The following is a 23,610-nucleotide window of genomic DNA, read 5'->3' as shown; positions in this document are numbered from 1 at the left end:
TTGCCCAGTCTGATCTCAAACTCCTGAATTCAAGCGATCCGCCCACCTCTGTCTCCCAAAGTGCTGGGATTACAGACTTGAGCCACCACAGCCCCACCCTAAATAACTTTTCTTTCCTTTTTTTTTTTTTTTTTTGTTTGAGACGGCGTTTTGCTCTTGTTGCCCAATCTGGAGTGCAATGGCACAATGTTGGCTCACTGCAGCCTCAGCCTCCCGGGTTCAAGCGATTTTCCAGCCTCAGCCTCCCGAGTAGCTGGGATTACAGGCGTGAGCCACTGTTCCTGGCCCCTAAATAACTTTTCTAGAGGCAGATTCCAGGTGTGAAGTCTTAACTGCATCTTCTGAATTTCTATATTATCTTTTACTGTTTTCAGCATTGATGTTTCCAGCACTTAATTTTAATTTTTATATTATTTTATGCTCTTAATGTGTTTCTTCAGATTCCTGTCTGACTAAAGGGACCTCAAAAAGGAGGGAAAATGGCTTCTGAGTCTGAAACTCTGAATCCCAGTGCTAGGATAATGACCTTTTATCCAACTATGGAAGAGTTCCGAAACTTCAGTAGATACATTGCCTACATTGAATCCCAAGGAGCTCATCGGGCAGGGCTGGCCAAGGTAAGGAGCTGGGATTGTTCAGATGGTTTTGATACCTAGGGCAGCAGTAAGATTTTTTTCCTAAATAAGGGCCAGAACTGTGTTTTACTGAAAGTTGGGTGGGGTGATGACTTTAGTGAATGCAGTTCTATTTGCAAGTTAATTCCCGTTGTTAACATCAGAAGCATCTCTGCTTTTAGGTAGGAAGAGAGCTAATTGGAATCTTCAGAAAGGGGGAGGTAAAGAGCTAGTGTCTCCAGGCCTGGCTGCTGTTGTGCCTCAGCCCTCTTGGTGGAGCTGGGTGCAGTAGTGTTACTGAACTACCAGTGAGTGCTTATGCCATCTGACTTCTCTTGCTCTCATTTCAGTCTCATCCAGCACTCTAGTAGCAATTTGGCTTCCCATGTGGACTTTCTTCAAGGGGAGAGAATGCACTGGCCAGCCAACATGAGTATTCTGGTCCTTGTAATTTGAAATTGGTTTCTGGTTTGTACTTCTTTCTCCTGTGAGTTGGATTTGTTATTTTTCCTGAGTCAAATCAGTTCTTCATATATTCTGTCACAACCAGGTTGAGTGCTGGAAGCTGAAAGAACTGCATTTCTGGAGAGATCCTCAAGAAACTGAGAGGCAGGGACCTCAGTCTAAGTCAGGAGGAAATTTTTCACACCATTTTATGTTGTTTGAATTTCTTACCATATGTGCTTGTTACATTTTCAATATGAAAAGAGAAAGCAAGAACATTGGCTACAAAGCTGAGGACCAGTCTTGGACCCTGGTGCCTCCGGAGACTTGAGACGACCACATCCTCCTTCCTCCTCTTTCCTCTTATCTGCAGATACGCTACTGCTGGGTTAATGACAGCAGGCGGGGATAGCAGGGCCTGTAGTACAGTTTTTCGTAGCACATTGCTTTTTTTGGTTGTACTTTATTAGATTTAAAAAGTTATAAAAAAAAATGTCGGTTATTACAAGTTAAATATTTCAAACGCAGATAAAGAAAAGGCTGATCTTCATCCACCTTCTCCAGTGCCGTCTCCTTAAGTGGTAATAGCTCCCTCCACACCTTTTTCTCTGCTCATACAAACATACACACATATAAGATAGTGTTATTTGTTTTGTTTTTAAAAGAGAATGGCATCATGCCATATACATTCCTGTGTTGGTTCGTTCATTCTTTTTTCTTTCTTTTTTTTTTTTTCCTTTTTAACAACATATATTCCTCCCTCTAGGTCAGTTATGGATTCAACTCATTCTTCTTTTTTCTCATGTCAACTGTCTTGTTAATTTATTACTATTGGAATGGGTAATTTGCTTATGTGAGTAAAACAGAATGCTATTGGAAGGTAGCTACTGTAGAGTCTTGCTCTCTCTCAGTATTTTCTTGTATGTCCTTTCAGTGTTCTTATGCAGATGCTAGTGTGTGTGTGTGTGTGTGTTTTCTCCCTTGTTACATAAAGTGAAACAGTACTCTCTAATTAAACAACAAAAAAAAGCTGTATAGTATTCCATAAAGCACATCTATCTTACTTAACTATTAAAGATAAGATTTTTTTTTTTTTTTTGAGATGGAGTTTTGCTCTTGTTGCCCCAGCTGGAGTGCAATCGTGCGATCTTGGCTTACTGCAACCTCTGCCTCCGGGTTCAAGCAATTCTCCTGCATCAGCCCCCCAGATAGCCGGGATTATAGTTGAGCACCACCATGCCACTAATTTTTGTATTTTTAGTAGAGATGGGGTTTCACCATGTTGGCCAAGCTGATCTCACACTCTGACCTCAGGTGATTCACCTGCCTCGGCCTCCCAAAGTGTTGGGATTACAGGCATGAGCCATTGTGCCTGGCCTCACGATTAGATTTTTAAGAATGTTATGCTTCTTTGTATGTAAATTCTAATCTAGTATGTGAAAAAAGGAAATTCTGTATAAGTATAGAGTCGACCAAATCAAGTAAAATTGTGTTTGTGATTTTTTTAAAGAGAGCACTGGGCTATGAGATTAAGAGAGAAACAACTCTTCAGTCTCTTTTCTTGGTGTCCAAATAAGATACTGAAGCTGGGAACAAGTATTACTTACCTTAGGTTATTGCAGTTAGGCAGCTGATTGGTGGCAAAAGTGGATCAGGATTAGCATGCCTGTGACTTACTGTGTTTTGGTGAATGTGGGTAAATCAAAGTAACTGTCTAGTAAAATTGACTGTTAGGTTGGCTGGTAACTTACATGCTTCCTGGTGTCTGACTGGCTTGCCAGGTTTCTCATCTGTCTTTTTGTTTCTTGTGTTCCCTTCAGGTTGTTCCTCCAAAAGAGTGGAAGCCACGAGCATCCTATGATGACATTGATGATTTGGTCATTCCTGCCCCCATCCAACAGCTGGTGACAGGGCAGTCTGGCCTCTTTACTCAGTACAACATACAGAAGAAAGCCATGACTGTTCGAGAGTTCCGCAAGATAGCCAATAGCGATAAGTGAGTGGAAACCCTTTCTTACCTGATATACCATCTAGGACCCTGGTGTCTCATCCTCCTAGCATCTCTAGGACTGCTGCTGTCCTGATGAACAGTGTTTTCAGTAGGACAGCTCTGTTCTAGTTGTCTCCCTTTCTGCTTTTTTTTGTGGAAGCATTTCCTCCTCTCAGGACTGTCTCAGTCTAAACCTGTTCCTGTTTATATCAACAAATCCCATTGTTTTTCCATCAGAAGTAGAATCATTTTCTGACTCTGAAGTTGCAAGGAGAAAGTTGGAGGTGGTGCACAAGGAGCTTTTGCTGGGTATTGATAACCACCTGCTCATCAAAAGTGCTTTGGTTCCACTCCCTTTCTCTTGGGATGCTCTGTGTTTAATTGTGCTGGAATTTCTCACTGCCCATCCAGCCTGCTAGCTCATTTCTGTTTTGACATTAACAAAGTGTGAGTAAACCACCAAGCTGGTTGCTATTTTCTGTCACTCCATTCTTCTTCCTCTGTACCTTCTTGTCTCTTTTAGAGATACTTTTCTTTGTGTAGGCCTGTTCTCAGTTCTTCTCTGCTGTGGGGTTTTTTTTTGAGATGGAGTCTCACTCTATTGCCCAGGCTGGAGTGCAGTGGAGAGATCTTGGCTCACTGCAACCTCTGTCTCCCAGGTTCAAGTGATTCTCCTGCTTCAGCCTCCCAAGTAGCTGGGACTATAGACACGCACCACCATGCTTGGCTAATTCTTGTATTTTTATTAGAGACAGGGTTTCACCACATTGGCCAGGCTGGTCTTGAACTCCTGACCTCAAGTGATCCGCCTGCCTTGGCCTCCCATAGTGCTGGGATTACAGGCAAGAGCCACCACGCCTGGCCCTTCTCTGCTGTTTTTAATGTTTAGTTCTCATTTTTCCTGAGATTCACAGAGAATAAATTTTGTGTTCCCTCGTTCAGCTCTGACTACTCCATCTTTTCTTTTTTTTTTTTTTTTTGAGACGGAGTCTCACTCATTCCCCAGAGTGCAATAGTGCGATGGTGCAATCTCAGCTCACTGCAACCTCCGCCTCCCGGGTTCAAGCAGTTCTCCTGTCTCAGCCTCCTGAATAGCTGGGATTACAGGTGCCTGCCACCATGCCAGGCTAATTTTTATATTTTTAGTAGAGACAGGGTTTCACCATGTTGGCCAAGCTGGTTTTGAGCTCCTGATCTCAGGTGATCTGCCCACCTTTGATCCCAAAGTGCTGGGATTATAACCGTGAGCCGTTGCACCCGGCCTTGACCACTCCTTCTAATCCTCTTCCTTGGATTTTCTCACTTTCCATTCACTCCTTAATTTTGAGTTTCCACAAGTTTTTCCTTTTTTCCTTGCTGCTTTTCCTGAGCCTTTTGATTTGCACATGCCTTGATTTCAGCTAGTCACACATACTGTGCCTTCACATAGCCCAGAGCCAGGTCTTGTGCCTGCCTGTCTTTGCCCTGCTGGGGTGGCATTCCTGTGCTTCATCAGCTCTCTCTCATCAGGTCTCACTTTGTTTCTACTCTTTGCCTTCTTTTCATTGACTTATCACACTTGACTTATCACAATTGTAATTGAGATCTTCTAGTTTTATTGACAACTGAACTCTTTCTGTTGTTTCTTAAGACACGGTGTCGCTGTGTTACCCAAGTTGGAGTGCAGTGGTGCAGTCATGACTTACTGCAGCCTTGACTGCCCAGGCCCAAGTGATCCTTCTAGCTCAGCCTCCCAGGTAACTGGAGGTATAGGCATGTGTTACCATGCTCAGCTAATTTTTTTATTATTTGCTGCCCAGTTTGGTCTTGAACTCCTGGGCTCAAGCGATCCCCTTGCCTCAGACTCCCGAAGTGCTGGGATTATAGGCATGAGCCACTGCATCCGGCGGACACCTTACCTCTTTTTTTTTTTGAGACGGAGTCTCACTGTGTTGCCAGGCTAGAGTGCAGTGGCGCGATCTTGGCTCACTGCAACCTCTGCCTCCTGGGTTCACGCTGATTCTCCTGCCTCAGCCTCCTGAGTAGCTGGGATTACAGGTGCCTGCCACCACGCCCGACTAATTTTTGTATTTTTAGTAGAGACGGGTTTCATCATGTTGGCCAGGATTGTCTCGATCTCTTGACTTCATGATCCACCCACCTCGGCCTCCCAAAGTGCTGGGATTACAGGCATGAGCCACCGTGCCTGGCCAACCTTACTCTTAAAACATCTACCTTGCTGGCCAACCTGCTGGCCAATGAGAGAATTTACATAAAGGCATGTCAAAGAAATGTGGCTTGCTCTGCAGGTGAAAGGCTGTACCCTTCCTGCCATCCTTTTTGTCTGATTTTTGCTACGCATGAGGACCAAGCTCACCTGCTTTCTGTTTCTCACATGGAATTCCACCAGGGGCTTCAGTCTCCTCAGCCTTTCTTCCCTTTTTGTTAACACATTAGGCCTTTTCTTTTCTTTCTTTCTTTTTTTTTTTTTTTTTTTGAGATGGAGTCTCGCTCTCTCACCCAAGCCGGAACGCAGTGGTGCAATGTTGGCTCACTGCAACCTCAGCCTCCCGGCTTCAAGCGATTTTCCTGCCTCAGCCTCCCGAGTAGCCACCACACCCGGCTAATTTTTTGTATTTTTAGTAGAGATGGGGTTTCACCATATTGGCCAGGCTGTTCTCGCTTTATCTTCTTTCAGCACACTTGTTTTCCTTTTAAATTAACCAGCCCTATGTCTATTCCTTTTATCCTAATACATAGCAGATTCTTACCTTTAAGGTAAAAACCTAAATTTTTGCTTTTGAGACAGAGTCTCGCTGTGTTGCCCAGGCTGGAGTACAGTGGCATGATCTCAGCTCACTGCAATCTCTGCCTCCCAGGTTTAAGCGATCCTCTTACCTCAGCTTCCCGAGTAGCTGGGATTACAGGTGCCCGCCACCACGCCTGGCTAATTTTTTTGTATTTTTAGTAGAGATGGGGTTTCACCATGTTGGTTAGGCTGGTCTCGAACTCCTGGCCTCAGATCAGCCCGCCTTGGCCTCCCAAAGTGCTGGCACCCTGCCCGACCTAAAAACCTACCTTCATGAAACAGATTAGTTGGTAATAGAGGAGTTAATTATATTTCAGAGAGAATGTTAGGTCTCTAAAATGTATTATTCACTAGGTTGACAATCTGTAAGGGAGTTATTTAGTCAGATTTTTTTTTTTTTCTTTTTTGAGATGGAGTCTTACTCTGTCGCCCAGGCTGGAGTGCAGTGGTGCTGTTTCAGCTCTCTGCAACCTCCACCTCCTGGGTTCAAGCAATTCTTCAGCCTCAGCTTCCCAAGTAGCTGGGACTACAGGTGCTCGCCACCACACCCGGCTAATTTTTTGTGTTTTTAGTAGAGATGGGATTTCACCATGTTAGCCAGGATGGTCTTGATCTCCTGACCTCGTGATCCGCCCGCCTTGGCCTCCCAAGTGCTGGGATTACAGGTGTGAGCCACTGCGCCTGGCCTGTTTAGTCAGATTTTTATTTAATTAATTTTAAATTCATTCCCATTATCTCCATGAGTTCATTTTGGTCTTTATGTGTCTACTCTTTATACATTTATAATATTTCTTTTGCCATTTTAGTTAGAATGTGCATTAGTTTTTCACCTTTTCAAATATCTGTAAGGTTTGTGTATTACTCTTCTTAAAATTGCTTCATAATAATAATAATTTTTTTTTTTTTTTTTTTTTTTTTTTGAGACGGAGTCTCGCTCTGTCACCCAGGCTGGAGTGCAGTGTCTTGATCTCGGCTCACTGCAACCTCCACCTCCTTCCGGGTTCAAGCGATTCTCCTGCCTCAGCCTCCAGAGTAGCTGGAACTACAGGTGCGCACCACCACACCCAGCTAATTTCATGGTTCACTGCAGCCTTAATCTCCCAGGCTCAAGAGATCCTCCCATCTCAGCCCTCCTACTCCCTCCCACCCCCAGTAGCTGAGACTGCAGGTGTGCACCACCATGCCCTGCTAATTTTTTTTTTTTTTTTGAGATGGAGTTTCGCTCTTGTTGCCCAGGCTGGAGTGCAATGGCGTGATATCGGCTCACTGCAACCTCTGTCTCCCAGGTTCAAGCAGTTCTCCTGCCTCAGCCTCCCAAGTAGCTGAGATTACAGATGTGAGCCACCATGCCTGGCTAATTTTTGTATTTTTAGTAGAGTTGGGGTTTCACCATGTTGGCCAGGCTGGTCTCAAACTCTTGACCTCAGGTGATCCGCCTGCCGTGGCCTCCCAAAGTGCTGGGATTACAGGCGTGAGTCACTGCTCCTGGCCAGCTCTGCTAATTTTTAAAGTTTTTGTAGAAATAGGATTTTGCCATGTTACTGGTCTCAAACTCTTGGGCTCAAGTGATCCTCCTGCCTCAGCCTCCCAAAGTGCTGCGATTATAGGCCTGAGCCACCGTACTTGGCTGGTTTGAATCTAAAAGAAGTTTTTTTGTTTGTTTGTTTTTAGTAAATTTTCAGTATATGGTGATTAAGCTAAAGAGTATAGATATTTTTAGACTGGGTACATTGACTCACTTCTATAATCCTACCACTTTGGGAGGCTGAGGTTGGAGGATCACTTGAGGCCAGGAGTTTGAGACCAACTTGGGCAACACTGCAGGATTCCATCTCTACAAAAAATAAAAACACTAACCAGGTGTGATGGTGCATACTTGCAGTCCTGGCTACTCGGGAGGCTGGGGCAGGAGGATTGCTTGAGCCCAGGAGTTCAAGGCTGTAGTAAGCTGTGATCACACCACTGTGCTGCAGCCTGGGCAGCAGAGCAAGGATCCTGTCTTTTTAAGGTATAGTTTTTTTTTTTGAAACAGTTTTATTCTATGGCTGAGGGTGGACTGCAGTGACGTTAGCTCAGCTCACTGCAGACTCCTCCTGGGTTTAAGTAATTCTCGTGCCTCAGCCCCCGCCCTAAGTAGCTGGAATTACAGGCGTGTGCCACCACGCCTGGCTAATTTTTGTATTTCTAATAGAGACCAGGTTTCACCATGTTGGCCAGGTTGGTCTTGAACTCCTGACCTCAGGTGACCTGCCCCCACCAGGCCTCCCAAAGTGCTGGGATAACAGGTGTGAGCCACCATGCCTCTGGCCAAAGTGTAGATATTTCTATGACTTTATATGTAGATAAGTAGATATAAATATGCGCATATGTGAGTACGGATTTTCCTAATTGGAATATTTGATGTGCAAAAATCTAGATTTTTAGAGCTATTTTATATTTTTACTAAAATACTTGATGTTTTTAGGTGTGATTACTTGGTGAGTGTCAGCCACTGCGTAGGGCGCTGGGCATACAGCAGGGGCACTTACAAATGAGTCCTCTTGGAGCAGCTTCCTTTTGGCTGGTTCAGGGAGGTGAACGCTGTTGGAAAGCCTCAGCTCTTCACATGCTACTGGGTTTTGGTTGTCTGTGGATATGCAGGGACCTTGGGTCTTGGTTTGTAAGCCCATTTTCTCCCTGGGTGGCCACCTGAATCCAGCAAGGTGTGGTTTAAGTAGTCTCTTCAGAGTTGAGGATGTGCTTGTTAAGGAAGGTGGGTTTACATCTCTGCGTACATTACCTTCCTCAGGCCCAGTGCTCATGGAAGGGACGTTCCGGGAGTGACTACGTATTAGATCCTTGAAGGCCAAGATTATGCCTTGTTCATTTGAAATTCTTGCTGTCACTGGAATAGGGGATTATGTCTTGTAATGTTCATAATGCCTAATAAACCCCTGTAAGTGGTTTACATGTTTCTTTTTACTTTCAAAAGGTACTGTACCCCACGCTATAGTGAGTTTGAAGAGCTCGAGCGGAAATACTGGAAAAATCTTACATTCAATCCTCCCATCTATGGTGCAGATGTGAATGGTACCCTCTATGAAAAGGTGAGGCTCACTGGAAACCCTCTGTGCAGCATTTTTTGTAATTTCGTAATACCTTTTTTTCGACCCAGCACGTAGTAGGCACCTAAAAGCTGTTTGGTGAATGGGTAGATGAACAGATGATCTACCCCCAGCTGATGTTGCTGTGCTGGCCTCATTGTGGGCCATTTTGCATGTGACTGAATTTTATTTCTCCTACTTTACATGTGAAGTGGGTGATGTGCTCTTTTCAAGGGTTGTTAGCATAGTCGGTGGGTGGTAGCTGATGAGTTCTTGAAAGGGTGGGTTGGCTCTCAGATAATGAAATGAGGCAATGTGGTTTCTGCAGAAGAAAGATGACTGAATACTGAAAGGGGTATACGTTTAAGAAGAGAAATACATTTAGATTCTTCAGAATCCTCAAACAAGATTCTGTGGCAAAAGCTATTTTAACCACTTTCATTGGCTTGGGACATAGTCCTGCCTTAAATATGGTGAAAGGGGAAAATATTTGGGAATATCTTCTGATGACTGAAAAACAGTAGGGCATTTCAGGGATTATCACTCATAATTGTTTTCATGTTTTAAGGTTTTTTTTTTTTGAGATGGAGTTTCGCTCTTGTTGCCCAGGCTGGAGTGCAGTGGTGTGATCTCAGCTCACCACAAACCTCCACCTCCTGGGTTCAAGTGATTTTCCTGCCTCGGCCTCCTGAGTAGCTGGGATTATAGGCGTGCACCACCCTGCCTGGCTAATTTTGTATTTTTTAGTAGAGTCGGGGTTTCTCCATGTTGGTCAGGCTGGTCTCAAACTCCCCACCTCAGGTGATCCACGTGCCTCAGCCTCCCAAAGTGCTGGGATTACAGGCGAGAGCCATTGCGCCTGGCCCATATTTTAATGTTTTTATCAGTTATTGGAAGAGTTAAAAAAATGAATTCCAGGCCGGGTGTGGTGGCTCACATCAGTAATCCCAGCACTTTGGGAGGCTGACGCAGGCGGATCATGAGGTCAGGAGATGGAGACCATCCTGGCTGACACGGTAAAACACCATCTCTACTAAAAATACAAAAAAATTAGCCGGGTGTGGTGGCAGGCGCCTGTATTCCCAGCTACTCGGGAGGCTTAGGCAGGAGAATGGCGTGAACCCGGCAGGCGGAGCTTGCAGTGAGCCGAGATCGTGCCACTGCACTCCAGCCTGGGCAACACAGCGAGACCCTGTCTCAAAAAAAAAAGAATTCCAGTTTTGTTGATAACAGTTTTTTGGGCGTCAGGGAGAGCCAAGCTTGTAGGGATGAATGGCAAGAAGATGCTGTAAGGATCTGGGATGGGGAGGTACAAAAGTCAGGCATAATAATAATCCAGGGCCTAGTTATAGGAAGTGGGCTCCCAGCTGGCCATTACAACTCAGGAAAAGGATATTGCACATTTTTTTATGAAGACACTGCCTGGTGGAAATCAGGGCTAAAAAGCCACAACATTGCCATAGTTTTTTGTTTTTTTGTTTTTGAGACAGAATCTCGTCCTGCTACCCAGCTAGAGTATAGTGGTATGATCATAGATTACTGTAACCTCAAACCCCTGGGCTCAAGGGATCCTCCTGCTTCACCCTCCCAAGTAGCTGAGATTGCAGTCACGTGCCACTTCACCTGGCTACCTTTTTTTTATTTGTAATTTTTTTGTAGAGACTGGGTCTTACTTTGTTGCCTAGGATGGTCTTGAACTCCTGGGCTCAAGCAATCCTGCCTTGGCCTCCCAAAGTGTTGAGATTACAGGTGTGAGCCACCACACCTGGTCCACTGTCATAGTTCCCATGTTTTGCAATTTTTTTGTGTGTGTGTGGTCATAGAGTTTTTTTTCTCTTTTGACCTAAGTTTCTTTAGCATCAATTCAAACTTTTCCTCTTGGGGTTTAAAACCGGTGACTGTTGGCCGGGCACGGTGGCTCACGCCTGTAATCCCAGCACTTCAGGAGGCCAAGGCGGGTGGATCACGAGGTCAGGAGTTCAAGACCAGCCTGGCCAAGATGGTGAAACCCCGTCTCTACTAAAAATAGAAAAATTAGTGGGGTGTGGTGGCAGTTGCCTGTAATCCCAGCTACTTGGGAGGCTGAGGCAGGGAATTGCTTGAACCAGGGAGGCGGAGGTTGCAGTGAGCCAAGATCACGCCACTGTGCTCCAGCGTGGGCAACAGAGTGAGACTCCGTCTCAAAAACAAACAAACAAACAAACAGGTGACTGTCATCTCTTCATTCATCTTCCCTGCACTAGTATTCACAAAGTAATATTTGCCCTTTGAAGGTAAATTGTGTCAGTTCCAGTGGTAGCTGTGAAAGTGAATGAGGAATGCTGTGGTCTTCACGTCCATAGTGTTTTGACATTATTCCAAATATGACAGCTTACTTGTGACCTACTCTGATTTGTAGGTTCAGAGCCTTGGTTTATATGTAAATGTAACTTGCCCCGGACTGTCATTGCCTTTGCAGCATGTTGATGAGTGGAATATTGGCCGGCTGAGAACAATCCTGGACTTGGTGGAAAAGGAGAGTGGGATCACCATTGAGGGTGTGAACACCCCATACCTGTACTTTGGCATGTGGAAGACATCTTTTGCTTGGCACACTGAAGACATGGACCTCTACAGCATCAACTACCTGCACTTCGGAGAACCCAAGTCCTGGTACAGTCTGCCTGCAGCCGGCACCGGGCTTCTGTGCTAGAGCACGGGCTCACGTTCGGTGTGCATGGGAAGCACCTCAGGATTATGTTAAAGTGCAGACGCTGGTTCAGGCCTGGGGTGACATTCCATGTTTCAAACAGACTTTCAAGTGCTGAGATGCTGTTGGAGCTCTGGTGCTCAGACCACCTTTTGAGTAGGGAGGCTTTAGAGAGCAGGGCACTGGCAGAGTTACCCAAAGACACGAGGGCTCTTCCAGCCTATCTGACTGCTTTCTAATTTTTTTTCTGAACAGGCCTGAGGCATTTCTTAGCAGCAGACTTCTAAGACTACAGTCACTCCCTCAGATGATAGAAAGCTTTCTTTTCCTTACGATAAGAAAGAATATTAATACTTGGGGAGCAGCAGTGTGTGCTTAACACACGAGGGATTGCGAGGCTATTCAGCATGCTTCCTGTTCGTTCTCCAGGGTGTTATTCTTGTTGGTGAGACAAACATTGGTTCTCTCTCCTCTCTCTGCGCTGACCCATCTTTGAGTCTCAGCATTTTTTTTTTTTTCTATTTTGAGACAGGGTCTCACTCTGTCACCCAGGCTGGAGTGCAGTGGCACCATGATGGCTCACTGCAGCCTTGACCTCCTGGGCTCAAGTGATCCTTCTACTTCAGCCTCCCAAGTAGCTGGGATTATAGGCATGCACCAGTATGCCCAGCTAATTTTTTTCCTTCTTTTTTTTAGGGTAGAGATGGGGTCTCACTATGTTGCACAGGCTGGTCTCAAACTGCTGGGCTCAAGCAGTCCTCCCACTTCAGCCTTCCAAAGTGCTAGGATTATAGGCATGAGCCACTGTACCTGGCCCCTGTCTCAGCATTTTAGTGAAGGTGCTGCAGATAACTGCAGTGAATAAGACAGATGAAATACCTACCCTCACACAGATCGGCAACTGGTCAGGAGGTAGAAAGTGTGAGAGAATGATCATATGGTGTGGGGACAGCTCTGATGGGGAAGAAGTGGGTGCTAAGGTCCACATAGGAAGGATAGATGGGTGAGATTAAAGAAGGCTTCTTTGGAAGAGGTGACAACTGAGATCCAAAACATGAGAAGGACATAACTGGGTGGAATGGTGGTGGGTTTAGCAGCTGGGAGATTGAGGGAAGTGTATCCAGGCAGTTGGAACCACAGATGCAGAGCTCCTGGATTAAGACAGGACATGAGGGCCAGTCATGGTGGCTCACACCTGTAATCCCAGCACTTTGGGAGGCTGAGGCAGGTGGATCACCTGAGGTCAGGAGTTCGAGACCAGCCTGGCTAACATGGTGAAACCTGTCTCTACTAAAAATACAAAAGTAGCCAGGCATGGTGTGTTTAGGGAGCTAGGGGAAGTCTACTGTAGACTGAATGCTGTGTAAAATGATGAGAAGTGAGTGATGAGGTCAGAGGGGACACCATGGGGCGCATTATGGCAAGTCATGAAAACCATATCCACCTTCATTTCTTTCTTCAGCATCCTCAGCCATGTTCTCTCTCAGGAGTTTTCCTTTCTTCTTTCAAGTGCTTTCCAGTTTCTAATCTGGGGGGAAAGAACCTTTTGAGCCTATGATTACCCCCTAACTACTGTCCTATTTCCTTCCTCAGAAGGCTAGACTTGTAGGATGTGTAAATGTAGCTTTTGTGTCTTCACCATTGTTGACTCCAAAATTCCCTGCTCCTGGATTTTTGAATTCTCTTATAAAAGAAGGTTTTCCAGTTATTATATACATTCTTAGGTCCTCTGAAGTGGGACCTCCGGAGCCTTCTGTGTAGGGTTGCCTGATGGATCCCGGAGTCCTTTAGGTGACATTTTTGTCAACTCTCCTTCTCTGTTTTGTTTTATAATGAAGCTGTTTGTAGTGGGAGGATTTGTTGTTACTGTGGAATAATCTTCAGAAGAGATTAAAAAGGTTAAAATAGAGTTACTGTGAGTTTCAGAATATAAAGTTTAACAATTTTGCAAAAGTTTTAAATAGTCCTAGGTGTCCTTTTTTTCTTTTCATCTTTTTAGGAAGAACAGTTTCGATGGTGTTTAGACACCCTACTGGGTAGAGAGGTAATTGATTGTTGGGTAATCAGTGTATGTAGCTGTTGGGGAGATAAAGGGAAAATGGGTTCGTCAGCAGATACAGGGCTAGGTCTCTTAAGTGTCGGATCCATCTTGCACTTTGTTTTCCATTCTTCCTCTCTAGCCCTCCCCCAGTTAGGCCTTTCAAGCATTTAAAAATACTGAGCATTTTTAAATACTGAGGTTATGTAATGACATCCTTTTTTAAAAAAAAAATGTTATATGAACAACATTATAAACGAGAGTAATATTGTGTACCATAAATCCTGGCTCATGGTGAACACTTAATAAACATCTTATTAAGTGAATGAATATAGAAGAAATAAATTCACTCACCTTTTTTATGGACTCTTTACTCCTGTGCCGAAACAGTCTAATATTTCATTTTTTCAGATTCCTTTCTAGTGCTTGGGAAGTTAAAAAAAATCTGCTATTTCAAGGTGTTTTGAGAGTGGGAATAAGCCCCTTAGCTTCTGTACCTGTCTCCGCCCAGCCTCTGATGCTCTCATGTGATTGCAGGTACTCTGTTCCACCTGAGCATGGAAAGCGGTTGGAACGCCTCGCCAAAGGTACTGTGTCTCGTCTGTTTGCTGGGTTGGACTCTCCTATGAGCTGTGCTCCTTGCTCTACACTAAAATGTGCATTCCCCATGGTCAGATTCTTGCAGGTCCTGTTGCAGGCCTGCAGATGTGGGTGAGCCACATTGGTTACCTTAAGAGAGCAGTGACAGAGCCTTTTCTTCCTTTGTCCTGAGCAAGGACTTGGTCATTTCTTCTTTGATTGTCTGTGCCTCAGTTTTAATGAGCAGTGGTGTTTCTTTGACCAGTGATAATGAACCAGACCAGTATGACCGGTGTTTCCAGTAAAGACCCAAATGTTAAAGAAAAAATTGCATTTTATGCTTTGTTTCTTTTATGTGGACTTACATAGATTTGTATGTCTAGAGAACATACTTCAGGAAAGCCTGGGTAGATCATACTCTAGCTGCATTACTGAAGAAAGATCAGGGATACAAGTGACTGGAGAAAAGGTCCTAAATAGTTTCAAAGCTCTGTAAGAACAGAGTCAGCTTGGGTGACCTTGGTTTCCCAAACAGGATTTCATTACCCATGTAATGCCCTACATGGGAGTGAGCCCAGAGGCTCACTGTAGAATCTTAGAATTGGTGCGGAGCTATAGGGATCCTTGGAGGTCACATCGGTGATTCTTTCTGTTTATCATTCCGATGAGAAGCACAGGTGTGAAGTGACTCCGGATTGCAGAGCTAGTGTGGAGCACTGTGTTAACCCATACCCTTTCAATTAAATAGGCTTTTTCCCAGGAAGTGCTCAAAGCTGTGAGGCATTTCTCCGCCACAAGATGACCCTGATTTCCCCGTTAATGCTGAAGAAATATGGAATTCCCTTTGATAAGGTGAGCTGATGTTACATGCCAAAGTTCTCAGGCACCACCCTTTCTGGCCTTTTACAGAGTTTTATTCTAGTTCATCACTATACCAAGAGGGGGGCCAAAGCTTAAACTATGTAACAACCCTTTGATCTAAGAGCATTAAAGGTGGGGCCACTTTAGCTTCCTGGTGCCAGAGGAGAGTCAGATCCCCTTGAACAGTGTTCATTTGGAGGAATGGTTAATTATAGTCATGTCATCTGATATGTCTGGGCTTTGCATAATTTTATAGAAGACAGCAAGACCCCAGGGGTTTTATGACTTACCCTTTGTTGCTCAGCTAAGTTGTGGTGGAGCTCAGAATTCCAGTTCTGTGGACCTCTGCCATTTGAAGCAGCTGTTTCAAGTCTGCTCTTGTTCAGGTGACTCAAGAGGCCGGAGAGTTTATGATCACTTTCCCTTATGGTTACCATGCCGGCTTTAACCATGGCTTTAACTGTGCGGAGTCTACCAATTTTGCTACCCGTCGGTGGATTGAGTATGGCAAGCAAGCTGTGCTGGTAAGTCTGCTTGATTTCTTTCTATAACACCATGACAAAAATGAGCAAATTCTGGTTAGATACGTTGGCTGGTGATTAGAATATTTCTTTGAGTTGCTGGAATTCAGAAACGAGCAGCTAGCAGTGTGTCAGAGTACTAACATTTTGTGTTCATAAGGAATTTTAAAAAATGTGTTCAGATTTGGGAAGTATAAAATGAGGTTCGTAAGTCCATTAGGCATTAAAACCACATCCACACACGTTAATATTCTTGCCTTAGCCACTCTGAGACTTCTCTGTTGAAGTTCCTAGGGGTTTTCTTTACTCTAGGGAAGCGGCAGGGCTAGGCCTTTGACTCGTAGTAGTAGACTTGCTTGTGTGTTCCTGGCTTGGACAGGGAGCCAAGGGCAGGTGGCTCACCATCCTGGGGGCCTAAGTGCTGAGCCTAACCACCGTCTGTGGCCCTGAGTTAGTGCCCAGGTAGATTTGCCCCAGTAGTATGTATTCTCTGCCCTTTTTTCCCTGCTTCCCTTCATATTTGAAGTTCCTGCAAGGATAATATGCCCTCAGCCTGTGAACCAAAACAATCTGGTTATAAACCATCTTGCACTTGTTTCCATGTGGAGGGAGGAGCTAGGACTTGGGGGTGAGGTGGAAGCAGCAAGGTATGCTCACCTGGTGCTCTTCCGGTTCCTGCTGACAGTGCTCCTGTAGAAAGGACATGGTGAAGATCTCCATGGATGTGTTTGTGAGGAAGTTCCAGCCAGAAAGGTACAAACTTTGGAAAGCTGGGAAGGACAACACAGTTATTGACCATACTCTGCCCACGCCAGAAGCAGCTGAGTTTCTTAAGGAGAGTGAACTGCCTCCAAGAGCTGGCAACGAGGAAGAGTGCCCAGAGGAGGACATGGAAGGGGTGGAGGATGGAGAGGAAGGAGACTTGAAGACAAGGTAACCCAGCAGCCCTTTGTCGTGGCTGTGTGAGGGAGAGGTGTCTGGGTAGGTCCTGTGACCTGTGGAGAGGCTGTTTCTTTTTTTTTTTTTTTTTTTTTTTGAGACGGAGTCTCGCTCTGTCGCCCAGACTGGAGTGCAGTGGCCGGATCTCAGCTCACTGCAAGCTCCGCCTCCCGGGTTTACGCTATTCTCCTGCCTCAGTCTCCCGAGTAGCTGGGACTACAGGCGCCAGCCACCTCGCCCGGCTAGTTTTTTTGTATTTTTTAGTAGAGACGGGGTTTCACTGTGTTAGCCAGGATGGTCTCGATCTCCTGACCTCGTGATCCGCCCGTCTCGGCCTCCCAAAGTGCTGGGATTACAGGCTTGAGCCACCGCGCCCGGCCGGAGAGGCTGTTTCTAAGATGCTGTTTGTGCCTCGGCTGAGGGATTGTTCTTGGTAAAGGCTCCAGAAGCCGGAGAGCCAGAGCATTCAGGCACTTTCTGAATGAGAGAACTGCAGTGGGCGTGTAGTCTGCTGGAGCAAGGGGTTATTTATATGAGAGTCAAGGCATTTATGTGCGAAGGTTGGGCTCCCCCTGAGCCGGAAAAGTCATGTTTTCTCATCATATCAGAGAGTCTTTTAAAAAGAAGTGTAGTGAGGATGAGACTCAAGGGCATTGGTAATGTTGTGATTTAAGTCTGCAGTGCCATTAGAGCAGACTTAAGAAGAGTCACCTTCTTAAGTCTGCACCAATGGGAAGCTGAGCCCCAGGGGATCTGTGCTCTGAGAATTTATCCTGGGCCATATGGGAAAGAAAGGAGGAACCGTTCCTTGGTACCTACTATATGCCAGGCACTTTGCCAGCTACTCTGCATACCTTTTCTTAGTCCTCACAACAAATCTGTTAGGTGGGTGGTAATACCTGTATCTTTTAGATGATGGAACAAGCTCAGAGAGGTGAAGTCCCTTGTCTCAAGTCACAAATAAGAGGTGTCCCTGAGTTTTGAGCCAGGCCTGACAGGCTCTGGCCATTCACTTTGGGTTGTGTGTGGATGTGTAGGAATGTCTTTGAGTAAGTGGATGTATTTGTGGGCTCTTACAAGATTTGCCCTCTCCCTTGCAGCCTGGCCAAGCACCGAATAGGGACAAAGAGGCACCGAGTTTGTCTTGAAATACCACAGGAGGTGAGTCAGAGTGAGCTCTTCCCCAAGGAGGAGCTGAGTTCTGAGCAGTATGAGATGACGGAGTGCCCGGCAGCCCTCGCCCCCGTGAGGCCCACCCATAACTCTGTGCGGCAAGTTGAGGATGGTCTTACCTTCCCAGGTTAGTTGACTATGGTGTATTTTCCACAACCTTAACTCATACATGTGTCCCGTGTCAGATGCCATATTGAGTGCTGGGTGAGAAAGAAAGCAGAGTGACAGGTCTGTGAGCAGATAGTGTACTTGGAGTGTGGGAAGTGCTTTGGGTAGGGATGTACAGGGTGGACTGGACACGTAGGGAAAAGCTCCTCCCTCTGTCTGGTCAGGGGTCAGGGAAACACTGGAGGTTTTGGTGAAGGTGACTCTTACAAGGTAAGTAGGACCTTCCCAGGCGGACAGAGAGAGAGCAGGGATGTAGAAAGGGTGTCCCAGAGGGGAGGAGCAGGGCACAGGCGTGGAGATGGGAGAATTTTTTTTTTTTTTTTTTTGAGATGGAGTCTTGCTCTGTCATGCGGGCTGAAGTGCAGTGGCGCAATCTCGGCTCACTGCAACTTCTGCCTCCTGGGTTCAAGTGATTCTCCTGCCTCAGCCTCCCAACTAGCTAGGACTACAGGTGCCCGCCACCACGCCTGGCTAATTTTTTTTTTGTATTTTTAGTAGAGATGGAGTTTCACCATGTTGGCCAGGCTGATCTTGAACTTCTGACTTCAGGTGATCCGCCTGCCTCGGCCTCCCAAAGTGCCGAGTGGGATTACAGGCTTGAGCCACCATTCCCATCAGAGATGGGAAATATTAATAGCATGGTCCACTTGGGGGAACTGGTGGGGAGTTTCCCTCAATTGAATATTAGGGTAGAAGGCAGCTGTGTGACCAGAAGGTGACGCTGGAGAAATAGGAGAGGATGTAGGGCTGTCTGCCATTTTCATTTGCTCACTTGGAAGCTTATATTTTAAGAGTGGGAGTGGTGTGATCAGTGTTGTTTAGCAGTCACTTGGAAGGTCATTGAGGCTAGATTTGTTGGAGAAAGGCTTGTATCTGTCTTGGGTCAGGTATGACGCTAAGATGTGGTCTGCTGACAGCCAGGTAGCACTGTGGACTGACGTTCTGGGCTGGGCTGGCTTCTAATTCAGCAGATTTTCTTTCCCTTTTTTCCCTTCAAATTTATTTATATTGACAGATAAAATGGTGCATATTTGTCATGTACAACATAATTTTTTTTTTTTTTTTTGAGACTGAGTCTGGCTCTGTCGCCCAGGCTGGAGTGCAGTGGCCGGATCTCAGCTCACTGCAAGCTCCGCCTCCCGGGTTTACGCCATTCTCCTGCCTCAGCCTCCAGAGTAGCTGGGACCACAGGCGCTCGCCACTTCGCCTGGCTAGTTTTTTGTATTTTTTTAGTAGAGATGGGGTTTCACCGTGTTAGCCAGGATGGTCTCGATCTCCTGACCTCGTGATCCGCCCGTCTCGGCCTCCCAAAGTGCTGGGATTACAGGCTTGAGCCACCGCGCCCGGCCACAACATAATTTTTTTGTTTTAGAAATAGGGTCTTGCTCTGTTGCACAAGCCTGTGCGAACACAGCTCACTGCAGCCTCAACTTTCCCGGCTCAAGCAATCCTCTTGCCTCAACCTCTCAAGTAGCCTGGACTACAGGCATACGCCACCATGCCTGGCTACTTTTTTGTTTTTTGAGACGTAGTCACTCTGTCACCCAGGCTGGAATGCAGTGGCGATCTCGGCTCACTGCAATCTCTGCCTCCCGGGTTCAAGTGATTCTCCTGCCTCAGCCTCCTGAGTAGCTGGGACTACAGATGTGGGCCATCACGCCTGGCTGATTTTTTATATTTTTAGTAGAGATGGGGTTTCACCCTGTTAGCCAGGATGGTGTCGATCTCCTGACATCGTGATCTGCCTACCTCGGTCTCCCAAAGTGCTAGGATTACAGCCGTGAGCCACCGCGCCTGGCCCATGCCTGGCTAATTTTTAAATTTTGTAGAGATAGGGTCTCACTTTGTTGCCCAGGCTGGTCTTGAACTCCTGGGATCTAGCAATCCTCCCATCTTGGCCTCCCAAAGTCCTGGGATTACAGTTGTGAACCACTTCTCCTGGTCCAACATGATTTGTGAAGTAGATATATGTTGTGGAATGGTTAAATCTAGCTGATTAAAATACATATTACTTCACATAGTTACCATTGTTGCAGTGAGAACATTTAACATACACCCTCTTAATATTTTTCAAGATCTTTAGATTTTCTAGCATGGGCTAGGTAGCCAGGTCTCTGCTGAGCTCAGACTTGCATTTCCTGCAGGAGACTTTGGAGGAAATGGCAGCTGCCCCTTACTGAGTGTCTGCTGAGTGCCAGGTGGTGCTCAGGAGTCTTATTTATGAGCCCTGCAGATATGTAGTAGCATCTTCTCACTACAGAGGAAGAAGCTGGAGGCCAGGAGGCTGAGCAGATAGCCCTGGCTCACAGTGTCCCTCAGTGACAGAGCCAGGATGGGAAGCCAGGTCCCATTCCTAGCCCATGTTCCTTGTGCTTTGCCACTCTGGCTTTCATCAGATTCACGTGTGCAGGTGGAACTTGGCTCTGTCTAACGTGTATGTGTGTTTCAGATTATTCTGACTCCACTGAAGTCAAATTTGAAGAGCTCAAAAATGTCAAACTAGAAGAGGAGGATGAGGAGGAAGAACAAGAAGCAGCAGCCTTGGATCTTTCTGTGAATCCTGCGTCTGTAGGGGGACGCCTTGTCTTCTCAGGCTCCCAAAAGAAGTCATCTAGCCTGGGCTCTGGCTCTTCACGGGATTCTATCTCTTCTGATTCAGAAACTAGTGAGCCTCTCTCCTGCCGAGCCCAAGGGCAAACGGGAGTTCTCACTGTGCACAGTTATGCCAAAGGGGATGGCAGGGTCACTGTGGGAGAGCCATGCATGAGGAAGAAAGGGAGCGCCGCCAGAAGTATCAGTGAGCGGGAGCTGGCAGAGGTATGGGCTCCAGGCAGTGGTGTGGGCTGGGGAGCTGCCCTGAAGGACACCCTGTCGGGGAGGGGATCTGTGTTGGGGAGGTGGGTCTGTGTGGTGGAGGTGCTGCAGGAGGGCAGGAGAAACCCTCAGTCAGTGCCTCCAGCCTGCAGTGGTTGTGTCCAACAAAAGCCTGGGTGGCATTCACTCTCCCAGCTTGTTCTTTGCTGGGAGTTGCTTTTCTCTTATCCCTGTGGCTTCTGATTCCAAGAATTGCATCAGTGCAGCCTCAGTCACAGCAGCAGATCCTCCTCAGCCCACTTGGATCACAATGCCTTTTTTTTTTTTTCTTGAGATAGAGTCTTGCTCTGTTGCCTAGGCTGGAGTGCAGTGGCGTGATGTTGGCTCACTGCAACCTCTGCCTTCCAGGTTCAAGCAGCTCTCCTGCCTCAGCCTCCCGAGTAGCTGGTATTACAGGCGTGTGCCACCACGCCCAGCTAGTTTTTGTATTTTTAGTAGAGACAGGGTTTCACCACGTTGGCCAGGCAGGTCTCGAACTCCTGACCTCAAGTGATCCGCCCACCTCAGTCTCCCAAAGTGCTGGAATTACAGGCGTGAGCCACCGTGGCTGGCCTTTTCAGTTGGGGTGGGTGGGAACTCTTCCTCTGACCCTCATTGCCTTAGCGGCACAGGGGTTAGAATAGCTGCCATTGGAGCCCACATGTTTGGGGGTTTGGGATGAGATGAGATGAGATGGCCTTTCTTACCTTGAAATTCAAGGGTTTTTTTCTTACAAGTCTTGACTGCTCTGTAGACTCCCAGTATGACACTGATAGAACATCCTTTTGGAGACCAAGATGCATTCCCAAAGCTATAAATATGAACGTGTGTGTTCAGGCTTCCTCCATAAATATGTGTTGTCACCAAAAGCTGATTCCTGCTTTTGTGTAAAATGGCTCTTGGTGGGTCTGCCACTATGGGTGATCAGAGTCATGTCAGATGCAGCTGGACCCACACTACCCAAGGGACCTTCCCTGACTCCCCAGCCTTACAGCTTATGTGGGTCAAGCTTGCAGCTTTTGATGAGGGGTGGCAGATATAAGAAGCCAGTGCAGAAGGTCCTCTTTATTCCCTATCCCCTTACCTTTAGTTTTTAAAAATTTAGCTCTTAAAAATCTTCACTATGGAAAATTTCTGAAGTATGTACAGAATACCATCACGAGCCCCCGCGTGTACTCATCATATATATGATTAGCATTTGGCACATTTGCTTTCTGTTTTCTTTGGCTGCAGTACTTGACACTCAGTCATATTCACATTTCCCTAGTGTTGCCAATAGTCCCTTTTTATGGTATGTTTATCTCCTTGTTGTTAATACTCGTAACTTTTCTCGGTGCCTTCTCTGAATCTCAGGGTACGGTTTTTGTAGACTTCCTTTTTACCTTGTGAATGTTCCTCTTTCCATCCCACTGTGGTTGCAGGCTAATGAGCTAATAACTACTGTGTTTCCTTCTCATTGCCTCTGATTGCAGTTCTCTATGCCTTCCTATGGCAGCTTCCATAAATGAGGGCTTTTTCAGCCTGGAAACCAGAGTCTCTTAAACTTCCAGTTGCCACCTAGCAATTCTTCCTTCACAGAGGCGCCGAGCCATTTCGTCCATCCTACTGTTCACTACAGTTCATGCTGTCCTCTTGCTGAGTCTTCCTGACATTCTTGTTTCTAGTTGCAATCACAATCACAAAAAGCAGCTAAGAAGTAGCAAGAGCTCACTGTATATTAAATACTTTGTTTTTCTTTTTTGAGACAGGGTCTTGCTCTGTTGCCCAGGGTAGAGTGCAGTGGCACAGTCTTGGCTCACTGCAACTTCTGTCCCCTGGGTTCAACCCATCCTTCCCACCTCAGCCTCCCAAATAGCTGGGACTACAGGTGCACACCACCACTCTCAGCTAATCTTTGTATTTTCTCGGCTTATCTTTGTATTTTTGTATTTTTTGTAGAGATGGGGTTTCACTGTGTTGCCCAGACTGGTCTCGAACTCCTGGGCTCAAGTGATCCTCCTCCCTTGATCTCCCAAAGTGCCATGATTTCAAGTGTGAGCCACTGTGCGCCCCACCGCCCCCAGCTATTAAATACTTTATATGCATTGTTTAGTCTTTGTATTACTGGTTAATTAATCTTATTACAGAGTCAAGTTTTTGTGGGATTTTTTTGGGGTGGGAGGTGCAGGAAGCCAATAAATAACACTTGTCCTTTTTCCTCTCAAATTTGGAACTATTTAATTGATGATACAAGAGTCAGGCATATGGAGCTCAGAATGTTGCTTTACTTACAAGTTAAAATGATTGAAGAAAGTGACTTTTAACCTGTGGCCAAATGGCCCTGCTACTCATTTACTCTTTTTTTTTTTTTTTTGAGACTGAGTCTCGCTCTGTTGCCCAGGCTGGAGTGCAGTGGTGCAATCTTGGCTCACTGCAAGCTCCGCCTCCCGGGTTCAGGTGATTCTCCTGCCCCAGCCTCCCCAGTAGCTGGGATTACGGGCGTGCATCACCACTCCTGGTTAATTTTTGTATTTTTTTAGTAGAGATTTCACCATGTTGGCCAGGCTGGTCTGTAACTCCTGAGTGCCCGCCTCAGCCTCCCAAAGTGCTGAGATTACAGGTGTGAGCCATCGCGCCTGGACTACTCATTTACTCTTGATGTCTCCAGGCCCCTCTAGAGGCAAAGCATTTCCATGGAAGCACTCAGCTTCCATGTGGTGTGGACATAGGCCAGAATGCACTCCCTCTCCAAAAGACAGATCCTATTGAAGTGAATCACAGCTTTTAAGGGGGTGGGGAGAAGAAAAGCCAGGACTCTTTCCATGTGGAAGTATGCTGGGGGAAGGGGTCTTCTCTCTGACATGTCTCTCTTTTTCAGTCCTCTGCTCAAA

At 46.1% G+C, this 23,610-nt stretch overlaps 1 protein-coding gene across 5 annotated transcripts in view; it reads left to right on the top strand.

Moving 5' to 3' along the window:
• LOC105494893 (lysine demethylase 4A) overlaps positions 1 to 23,610 on the top strand; it is a 57,116-nt gene that overhangs the window by 2,441 nt on the left and 31,065 nt on the right. For 4 of the 5 annotated variants that reach the window (XM_011763870.2, XM_011763871.2, XM_011763872.2 and 1 more), the window contains exons 2-11: positions 441 to 617; positions 2,879 to 3,054; positions 8,808 to 8,922; positions 11,378 to 11,571; positions 14,184 to 14,233; positions 14,974 to 15,077; positions 15,473 to 15,610; positions 16,293 to 16,540; positions 17,647 to 17,846; positions 20,337 to 20,704. In XM_011763870.2, coding sequence (XP_011762172.1) covers positions 480 to 617; positions 2,879 to 3,054; positions 8,808 to 8,922; positions 11,378 to 11,571; positions 14,184 to 14,233; positions 14,974 to 15,077; positions 15,473 to 15,610; positions 16,293 to 16,540; positions 17,647 to 17,846; positions 20,337 to 20,704 — 1,731 coding nt within the window. In that variant the 5' untranslated portion in view covers positions 441 to 479. Of the gene's footprint in view, positions 1 to 440; positions 618 to 964; positions 1,102 to 2,878; positions 3,055 to 8,807; positions 8,923 to 11,377; positions 11,572 to 14,183; positions 14,234 to 14,973; positions 15,078 to 15,472; positions 15,611 to 16,292; positions 16,541 to 17,646; positions 17,847 to 20,336; positions 20,705 to 23,610 lie in introns of those variants that run through there. The other variant, XM_071094346.1, reaches the window with a different exon arrangement.

Source organism: Macaca nemestrina, chromosome 1 (genome assembly GCF_043159975.1).
Source record: "Macaca nemestrina isolate mMacNem1 chromosome 1, mMacNem.hap1, whole genome shotgun sequence".
Taxonomy (NCBI): domain Eukaryota; kingdom Metazoa; phylum Chordata; class Mammalia; order Primates; family Cercopithecidae; genus Macaca; species Macaca nemestrina.
Note: the sequence above shows the minus strand (reverse complement) of the source record. Positions and strands in the feature narration are given on the sequence as shown.